At 42.9% G+C, this 10,288-nt stretch overlaps 2 protein-coding genes across 3 annotated transcripts; both read left to right on the forward strand.

Moving 5' to 3' along the window:
• Window positions 1-88: 88 nt before the first annotated feature.
• Window positions 89-4,317, forward strand: SARC_09281 (hypothetical protein; the record flags this gene model as incomplete). The annotated part of the gene is made up of 6 exons (XM_014296704.1): window positions 89-295; window positions 714-904; window positions 1,306-1,498; window positions 2,107-2,277; window positions 2,962-3,134; window positions 3,620-4,317. The coding sequence occupies 6 exons, from the start codon at window positions 89-91 to the stop codon at window positions 3,831-3,833; spliced, it is 1,149 nt and encodes a 382-aa protein (XP_014152179.1). The 3' UTR covers window positions 3,834-4,317.
• A 4,053-nt stretch (window positions 4,318-8,370) lies between these two features.
• SARC_09282 lies at window positions 8,371-10,042 on the forward strand (the record flags this gene model as incomplete). Of its 2 annotated transcripts, XM_014296705.1 has the most annotated exons (2): window positions 8,371-9,444; window positions 9,757-10,042. In XM_014296705.1, exons 1-2 carry the CDS (start codon window positions 8,584-8,586, stop codon window positions 9,937-9,939), a joined length of 1,044 nt encoding a protein of 347 aa, XP_014152180.1. In that variant the 5' UTR covers window positions 8,371-8,583. The 2 variants fall into 2 exon arrangements, with proteins under 2 accessions (XP_014152180.1, XP_014152181.1); XM_014296706.1 differs by having other exon boundaries at window positions 8,371-9,939.
• Between the last annotated feature and the right edge of the window lie 246 nt (window positions 10,043-10,288).

Here is a 10,288-nt window from a genome sequence, read left to right on the forward strand (position 1 = left end):
ATAGATGCTATACTTATATAAGTATGTATTGATAAGTCATAAGAACACATGTGAGGCATAGCATGAGCTACGGTTGTTACGATTGACCATGTATTGCACGCGTAGTCTGAATCTTTGTACTTGTATCCATACTTCATATATCTGTCCGTGCTCTGAACAGGCGAATGCGTGGAGGCGTACACTCGTGTCGGGGAAGAGACGTTTGAACGTAGACGTTCGGTTGACCAAGAACGTCTACTATGAAGATGAGGATGTGGTAGTTATAGTAGACGTCAACAACGAGACCGGCGACAAGGTATGTCTTTGTTTATATCTCTGGCGCATGTTGTGGTACTGGACACATGACATGTACCTTCAATCGTACATAACATGCAACACAACGGATGTATGTATCTGCGTATCTATTTCTCACTCATCTTGGCTTGGAAATGTCTAGCGAAGAATATATACCGAACTGTCTCTAAAGTTATTTAGTATTCCTTAGGCACCCGTGTACTGTATCGTGTGCGTGTGTTGGCGTACTTATCACACACACGCTTTAGCGCCATCTGCAGTTCTCTAGCGCGCACACTCATCCAGATACATTGGAGTGCACCAACGTGTACGCGTGAACGTTATTGTAGAGGCTTGTCAACCTGGCTGTCAAAGCAAACAAACCACAATGGTACTCTGTCATATCGTCACTGACTAGCTAACGGTTTGGCCGTGTGTAGATCAAGTCGATATCGGCCAAGCTATTCCAGAAAGTGGTGCTGAAAGCGCCGCACAAGGTGCCTGTGACTAAAGAACAGATGCTGGCCAAAGCAAAGGTTAAAGAGGGTCTTCCTGGGCCCAACAGTGATGGAGAGGTCGAAGTGCGTGTGGCCCCTACAGTCCCAGACAACAATAATGATGTGTGTATAAGGTAAGCTGGTGGTTTGTACTGCGCTTGGTTTGTTTTGGTGTGGATTTTAGTGTTTGAGGGTTCAAGGGTGTGTGCGTAGCAGCTGTGCATGTGCCATATACGTGTGGGCATGTGTATGTGTACGTGTATATGCTAGCAGGAATGCAATACATACATGTGCACACGGTTATAACGAAACCGCTGCAGGTCTTGATGGGTCTTTGAAGACGATGCACCTGACAACTTGTCCTAGGACCACAGGACGAGGACTACAGGACATGCGCAGTGCAGCACCTGTACTACTATACATGTATGGCATACCCACCACACACGTATCCACCAACCAACCGTGTGCACATGCCTATACACATCACACTCGTCCATCTGCCCTCAGCTCTATACCGCACACTCAACTCACCCAGGGATGTGAGCAAGAACGATTCCGCGTTGGAGAAGTCGGCTTCGTTTACCGTTGAAACGGGTTCAGGAGACCCATCACCTGCGCACGATTGCAAGCGTAGCCTGGCACCGACGGTGTTCTTCACAGACCCCCGACCCGAGAGGCCTGAGAGTCTGAAGGTGTCCTTCCATGTCAGCTACTCGGTGCTTGTCACGGTACGGATAGGTTTATCTTATGTGTATGTGTCGTGGTGAGTGGTGGTATAGATATTGCAGAGAGAGAGAGAGAGTGTGTGTGTGTGCCGGAGTATTGGCCAGTTATGAGCACGCACAGTACCTCTCTATTCTGGATGCCTTTGATTTGGGTGTTATTTAAGTTTAAAAAAGGACACGTGTTGTTGATATATGATCGTCTGCGTGTACCTAGTTTGTATAGGCAAGTGGCCGTACTCCCCTGTGTATGGACCAAAGACACACAATGCTAAACCCTGAAACCCTGAAACCTAAAAAAAGCCTAAAGAACCTCAATGCCAGGAGGGCCGTGACTGTGTGTGAATTCAATGTACTCGAGCCACGAAACGTGTGGACAGTAAATAGAATAGTATAGGATGGAACACGAGACTATAAGCACAAATACTCGGGCGGGTTGATTGGACCACATTACGCCTACCAAAGGCACGCGTATTTGATGTGTTTGGCCCCTTCACATATCTAAGCACCGATGTAGCTGGCACAATAGTGCAGTCCAGTCTCTGTGTGGTACAGTCAGACCCACGTACTCAATCGCCAGTGATGGGATGTGCTGTATGTTCGGTACTAAACAGGTCAGCCGAGGCCACGGGATGGGCAAGAAGATAGAGATACAGCTACCGTTCACGCTTGGCGACAACGTTGATAATATGGAGGTGACCCCCCGCCGACATAAGTCCGGGAGCTTAATCACGAGCTCACACAAGTCCCTGCTGAGTATGGTTGGCCTGGGTGTGACAAAAGAGGTATGCTCGAGAGCGTGTACGTGAACGCTCTTGATGGATGTGCGTGATCGTATAGGTGAGGTGTTTGTGTATTTAGAGAAAGATGCTTATTCCATTCGCATCTGTTGCCGCCGGTCAGTACCATGCGCCAGCCAGCCTGCCTGGGTTAGTACTGTGGACTATATAGATCACAATCATTTTAAGTTCTGTACTGCTCCGTTTTAATTTTTTTATGTTTGAAAATGCTTGCCCGCATCATGACCTTGTATCTGATTCGCGCGGTCTGTGTGTGCGGCATGTAGCGAATGTGTACTGTGCCCTCCAACCTTAAATTAAGACTCCAACAACAAGTGCATGCTTGTGCGCTTACAGAGTTGCGTCCGTGTGGCTATGCGCCTGATGTCGGATCCACTCAATGCCGCTTCAATATAAACCTAGCAATACAACCTCACTCACACACACACAATGCCGCTTCAATATACAACTAGCAATACAACCTCACTCACACTGCTTATACGTTATTCAATTTATTATCCAATCGTTTGCTGTTCAATTTTCTCGTTGCTGGATGTACTAGTGTGTTTCCAGACATTCAAGTTTACGGGCAATTGCGCTGTGAGTTTTGCCTATAATCATCGATAGCACGTGTATATATACTCACATACTCGCTCATGAAACGAACTCACCTCTTGTGATTTCGCTTAGGTACAAGCACTCTCCGCCTATGGCGAGGAAGACATCGTGGAAGAGCAAAACCAGCAGAGAGAGGCGAAACAACTGGAGAAGGAAGAAAAAAAGGCGGCGAAGCAACGGCAGGCCGATGAGAAGGAGGAGCTCAGAGCCATGCGTGAAAAGCAGAAGCAGGCTAAGAGAGACCTGTACGTGTTCTGTTGTGTATATCACAGCATATTCTCGGGGATGCTTGCTTGCACAAGCTGAGTTGTTATGTTAGAGGAAATTGATTGTATATCATCTGTATGTCGTCGTAGGTTGTGTTCATGGCGGTTGCGGATGTTCTTGGCAGCATGTACAGTACACGTGCTGGTGGTTTTATGTGTAGATAAAGTATGTTATGCTCAGCTAGAGCTATGCCATGTCCTACGTATAGATGTAATGTCCGGCTGATAACTACTCAGTCCTATTGTCTCATTGGTGACATAGGTATCTGGTCTTGTGTGCGAATGCGATCAGACCTCGGCTTTGTTATCCATCTGACAATGCGGATAGACTGGGCTTTATAAATATGTATGTGTGTTTCACAGTTGCCTACACGAACGTGCGTCGACGGACACGCGTATAATCCATAGTCTCCACCTGCCACCACTCACACCACGTGCACACCACGTGCACACTCTTATTGCAGACGTAAATCCAGAGACGATCTCAGCAAATCGACGAGTAAGTCAATCACACCACAGCCCAACACCGCCGGGTTGCAAGACGTTTCCAGAGCGAAGATGTTGTCGCCGGTACCAAAGACCACAGAGGAGGAAGTCAAAGAGAAGGCTGTAGACGCGCAATATGAACACCAGCACGAAGCACGCGACGATGGTGTGATCATGGATGCCAAGCTCTGATCCGGATACATTGTATTTTTCTTCTAAGCAGGTCAATATATCAGGGATATGTAGTAGCTATCTGCAGTAACACCTACACTGCGTATGAAAATTGAACCTTGTCCGGTTGGTATAGAGTCTTCATACCGAATATGAATATTTGTAATATTAGGATCGAGCCAGAGTGGGCAGTCACACACGAGCACCATCGTTTTCCGTATCACCAGAACAAGGATGACACAGACCAGAACAAGGGTGATACATACATGATTACGCTCTGGGTGAGTTTTGGTCTAGGGTCCTGAAACCCCGTAGCAATGGACCGGAAGTAGCGCTAAGGCCTCAGAGGTGAATGTATGTGCAGTCTCGAAGTAAAGGCTCTGCTTTCCTATAAAGTGTAGCTGGAATAATCACTTTGCCCTTGAATATGCGATGATCAGTGACTGAATATATCACAACCTCTATTGATTGAATAGTCCGCAAATACGTTGCAAGCTGGGACATCTCTCTCTCTCCTCTACTAGAGACGGCGAGTAGAGCAGCCTTGCATTGTCAATTTCTAGAATATCGTACATCACGCGATGTTCGCTTCAAACGTTGAGGATATAAATACATATCGGACTAGTAATTTTAAAATTCGTTTTTATTTTGTCTTTTAGTGTGTAAAAAAAAACCATAACAGTATGCAATATGCCAAAATAATAAATGCGCATATTTATATAGTTGCGTATATTTACATAAATAGCCTTCTCCAATATACATGATTTACATTTACCTTCTCTCTGTGGTGTTAAGTGTTGACGCTTGTCTCATGTTTGATAGAACAGCAAAAACAGAAAACTCCATTCTTTCTCTTGAAAAGGTCCGAATTCCCGATATATATGTAAAAAATACAGTGTATATAGCTATATATTTTAGTACACTTAACAACGATTAGGGCCTTGCCCTCGCTACTATTTACTCCAGTAGTGTAGGGCTGAGCTGATAGAAACCTGGTCTGACCGACCAGTATGGCCGGCCAGGACTGAATTAGTCGATTGTAAACTTGGACGTTTCAGCTTCTATTTTAATAGTATTATGCAGTGTTCAGTTGAAACTTATTTTTGTTCTCTTTATAACATACATCGGGTGTACAACATCAACAAATACAGCACATAGTACATATGATATTTTTATCCGCTGTGAAGTTTCTATTTATGTAAATATAGGAATTTTCACCTTTTGTTTTTGCTTTTTTTTTAAATAAGGGACTTTAATGAATTATTAAGAGGTCTTGAGAGTTGAGACTTCTTGTGAGAGTCGTCAGTTGTCAGTTGTCAGTTGAAGCAGTCACTATTTTGTATGTTGTTTATTTTTAAAAAAACAAAACAAAAAATATCAATGTATTATACACATCCTATTTCCTTCTTCTTGTGTGTAAATATTTACATATTTTTATAGTTCCTTGTCCCGTGTCCGTATGTGATTTTATATTTTATATGTAGATAGTAGTATTTAAAAATATATATAAATATGCCCCGGTCCCGGAGCAACAAGGCCCAAGTTCCCATTGCCTTCTATTTTTTAAAAACAAATTAGACATAAGGAACTATGTATGTATATATGATATATATATAAATGCTTCATCAATAGGAATCGATCACGAACCTTCTTGGCTTGCTTGGTGTCCCTCATTCTCTTGAAACACTCATGATAAACAATTTTCTCCAATCCTGTCCGTGCACTTGAAACATGTGGGTACAAAATATATATTTCATATGATATATACAGAATTACCATAGCCTTCTAAATTAGACAGAATTACAGACGAGGCCTCAGATAATACAGACTCTTCGAGTCTTCGGCGCTCAAGTTATTCTGTACTCTATTTTGTTTTAAAATAAAAATGAATCTCGTTCTCAACTCACAAGAAGTCGCTCCGCGTCTCCGACAGACGTAAACAGTGAACAGTCCGTTGTCCAACACTTATTTCTTGTGTTACAAAGACCCTCCAGCCTGCTGGCCTGCCCCTTCTCTGGTGGTGGGACGGTTCTTGGGGCCTTGGGCCCTTGGCCCTGACCGTGACGCCGACGGCTGAAAGCCTGAAGCCCTGGTCCTGATTCCTGAAACTGCGAACTCTTGAACATCAGAAATTCAGAAGTACAGACTTAGGTTCAGATTTCAGAACAAAGTCATCACATCACATGTGTACGTATGTATTGCGCGAGCTCTCGCGAGTCTATGTCTCTACTACAGACACTACGAGTCTACGAGTCTACGAGTCTACGTACTATGCATACGACATCATAATGTAATGTGTAACAATCTAAAAAAATAGACTGAAGTTCAAATAAATAGTGTACTGTAGACTGTAGACTGTAGACTGTAGTGTAGTGTAAACTGAAGACCTAAGGTCCTAAGCTAATACGTTACGATAGGTCCATATAAAAATTTCTATAATAATTAAACGATATAACGTTTATGGGGGTCAAACGTCGAACACTGTTAATGAAATTTTGACAACTGCTCTTGTGTGCAATATGCACCTATTTCCAAAGAAGCAGACTATGTAGTTCATCAAGCTGATAGTACCTGCGCCATAATTTACTGACATAATAGGATCATGTCATGACCTCGTGAATGCACCCAGTCCTAAATGGGATGGACTGAATGGGATATAAAAGTTGAACGTAAATCGACCATTTAATTATTTATAAACGTTATATCGGATAACGTTTTTATCTTAGGTGTAGACTGTAGACTGTAGAGTGTAGACTGTAGAGTGAGTAGACTGCACGTAGAGACTTAGAGTGTATTTAGACACTGTGTGTGTCTCTCACTCTCACTCCCGAATTAAAAATTTAAAAAAAACAATTAGAAGAGAATAACAACTGACAACTCATCAGTCCTCAGTCCTCAGTCCTCACTCCTCTCAGTGACTCAGTCTCATACATTCTCAACTTGCTACATAATTTTAAAATTCCTTGAAATTCATTTCACCAATCCAGAACTAAGAAACGAAATATGCTAAGCAACACTGCTATTAATAGTATTTACAGTTTTACACCGTATTGTTAATTTGCTACACAAAGTCTCAGTCTCCCAGACCCTCGGAGGCACATACCACAGTGGCCACTGGCACGCAGGCACACCGGCACTGCGGCACAGTCCCCGACACTGACAACTTGTCCCACACACACACTTACACTGTCACTGTGCACACATAAGTGGTGAACACCACATGCTTTTTAGAAATAAAAAGCTCGACGCCAGTCCACCAGACGCCCCAGACGGCCAGACGGATGTAGGAAGCAGGTTCCTGGTTTAAAAACAAACCAAAAGGGGGGGAGAGTGAGGGGGGTATTATTAAAAAATATTGTACGCAACTCGCAAGTGCGCAATATATATATATATATATATATATATATTGTAAAACCCGCGGGCTATAAAACATCACACGAAAGTAAAACCGTTAATGAGACCACCGGGCGGTTTGCGCGCCAAATATCTAAGCGCCAACCACAACGATGTAGTTGCGCCAGGAACCGTATAAATACTGTTGGTCCGTTGGTTGCAGACTTCACTTTACTAGTGTGAAGTTTGCAACCAACCTAAGTTAAATAAACTTAGCTTGCTTTCCTTTCCCTTCTTTCGTGTGTCCGAACTACGTAGGCTTTACAATATAAATATATAAAGTTGGCGACTTGGCGCCTGGCGGTGCCAATGGCCCAATGTTTCTAACAATTCTTTACAATATTTTACAGTCTGTCTTTCAGTCTTTCTCTCGCAAATCGCAACTATTTTTTTATTTAAATACAACTCTACATGAAGTGACAAGTCACAATGGGTTTTTTAATAGAAAAACAACAAAGTTTTTGTAGTTGACATTTCACATTTGATGATTTCATGATTTGAAGACAAATATAAATATTTCGTCTCATATCTCTACTCTAGAGAGTAACATGTTTTAAATGAAAAAGAGGATAGATTCTCATGTATCATACTTCAATTTATAAATTTTTCTACCATACATACTTTCTCTCCACAAAATCTACTCCTACTACTAGTAGTCTACTCTGTACATAGAGTCTCTATTTAGTATGTACTACCAGTAGTCTCTCTCTCTCTCTCTGTACTCTCTACTTTCTCGCTCTCTACTACTATATAGAGAGAGTACAGACTACTGACTACTCTAGCGAGAGTGAGAGTGTGTTCACTGTTCAGTAGATCCCCGAGAGTCCCCGCGTGACGCGTGTGTGGGACTGTCGGCCAGCAGGCGTGTGCACTGTGCCGTGCAGGTGCAGGTGTCCTCGTTTTATCCTCTTCTCATTTTTCTTGATGTGGAGGGCTGGTGGCTTCCAGTCTTCCACCCAGAGAGTGGGCATCTTCACAGGGAAGTAGTCTCCAATCATATAGCCTGCCTCTCTAGTGAACAAAAAAAAACTAAAAAAGGCAGCAAACACTGACGATCACAGTACGATTTTTTCAATACACGACCTAAAATGTGCTCCCCACCGAATAATATATTGGAGGACGAATGGGATTGTTAGAATTGACAGTCAATTGTCAACAGTGAAGATAAACACCTAAAACAGTTTGAGTTAAATATATTTCACCACATGATCCACATCTGCTGGTATAGTTGTGTGCATTGAGACAGCATCAAAATGCGCAAATAAGGCCAGATACCGGATGGCACTTTGTGAACGCAAGCATTTTCATCATCTATATAAACTTGGATGCCACAAGTATCATAGTCGCATACACCCATACCATCATACAGCAAGCTAAAATGAAGTTTACATTGACCGGATGTTTGGTGTTGATAGCATCTACACGAGCAGCGCCTGTCGCTGATCGTGCGCGCAGGCAAGAAATAGACTTTGAAACTGTCACGGCCGTCTCACAGCAAGTTTCGACCAATAATGTCGTCGCCACCCAGGTGGTCCAGGAAATTCTAACTGATACAGTTATCGCAACTGAGGTTCTTGTTGCCAATAGAACAGAATTCGATACTTTCACAGAAGAAGTGACTGAAATGAATCTCGAAACGGACGTTGTAACGGTTGAAGATGTTGTTACGAATGTGCTAGCGGAGGATCTCACGGTGACCAATGTGGTGAATGAAGCGGCCACTAATGTAATCGAGGAGGATCTTACGGTAACAAACGTGGTAAGCGAAGAGGTTACGAAAACTAACGTGGTCGAGCTCACTGTCACGGAATTTGACTTGCTGAAAAACACTCTCGTCCGCACTGAATTGGTCACGGAGACCGTCAATGTTTTAGAGACTGAGGTGGTTGTTGTTGAACAGGTAGTGGTCGTGGAAGACGTCCAGACTGTTATCGAGAAGGCGACTGTGACCGAGGATGTCACAGTTGAGAATACCGTTAATGTCGAGGTGGAGGAGACAGACACAAACATAGTTCAACAGGAATTAACTGTGACGTTCATCGAGCAGGAGACAGAGAATGTGGTTGTGGAGAATGTTGTGGAGGTGGATGTAGCTGTAACAGACACTAACATTGTTTCGGAGGAACTAACTGTGACATTTATCGAGCAGGAGACAGACACAAACATAGTTCAGGAGGAATTAACTGTGACATTCATTGAGCAGGAGACAGAGAATGTGGTTGTGGAGAATGTTGTGGAGGTGGATGTAGTTGAGACGGACACAAATATAGTTCAGGAGGAATTAACCGTGACATTCATCGAGCAGGAGACAGACACAAACATAGTTCAGGAGGAATTAACCATGACATTTTTTGAACAAGAGACAGATAATGTGGTTGTGGAGAATGTTGTGGTAGAGGATGTAGTTGAGACGGACACAAACATAGTTCAGGAGGAATTAACCGTGACATTCATCGACCAGGAGACAGACACGAACATAGTTCAGGAGGAGTTAACCGTGACATTCATTGAGCAGCAGACCGAGAATGCTGTCGTGGAGAATGTTGTGGAGGTGGATGTAGCTGTTACAGATACAAACATTGTTTCGGAGGAGCTAACCGTGACGTTTATCGACCAAGAGACTGTTATTGAGCAAGTTAGTTTAGATCAGCAATTAGTCACAGAGGTTAACACACTTGTTCAAACTCAAGTGGGCACTAACATTGTGCAGGCAACTCCGGATGCACGTAAGTAAATCTAGATATGCGCAAGAATAGAAAATGTTCTGCTACGTATTATAAATCTAATAATATATAATAAATGAACAGTAAAAGCTGTTATTCTCATACCGTGATGATGTTTGTGTCTTCCACACGTGAGCTTCATGACAATCATAATTAATGTGAGGATAAAAACCTTTAGAGGTAGTCAAATCTGCCTGGTATACTACATCATACATGCCTAATAATTATGGAGCTACAACATGTTACTATGGTTAAGCCGTGACTGTAGTAGTGTGGTTACATCATAAAGAGATGAATCTCGAATATCGTTAGCTTTAACACATTCACAACCCTTGAAGAAAACTTGTGATATACATATAT

Source organism: Sphaeroforma arctica (genome assembly GCF_001186125.1).
Source record: "Sphaeroforma arctica JP610 unplaced genomic scaffold supercont1.926, whole genome shotgun sequence".
NCBI lineage: Eukaryota > Ichthyosporea > Ichthyophonida > Sphaeroforma > Sphaeroforma arctica.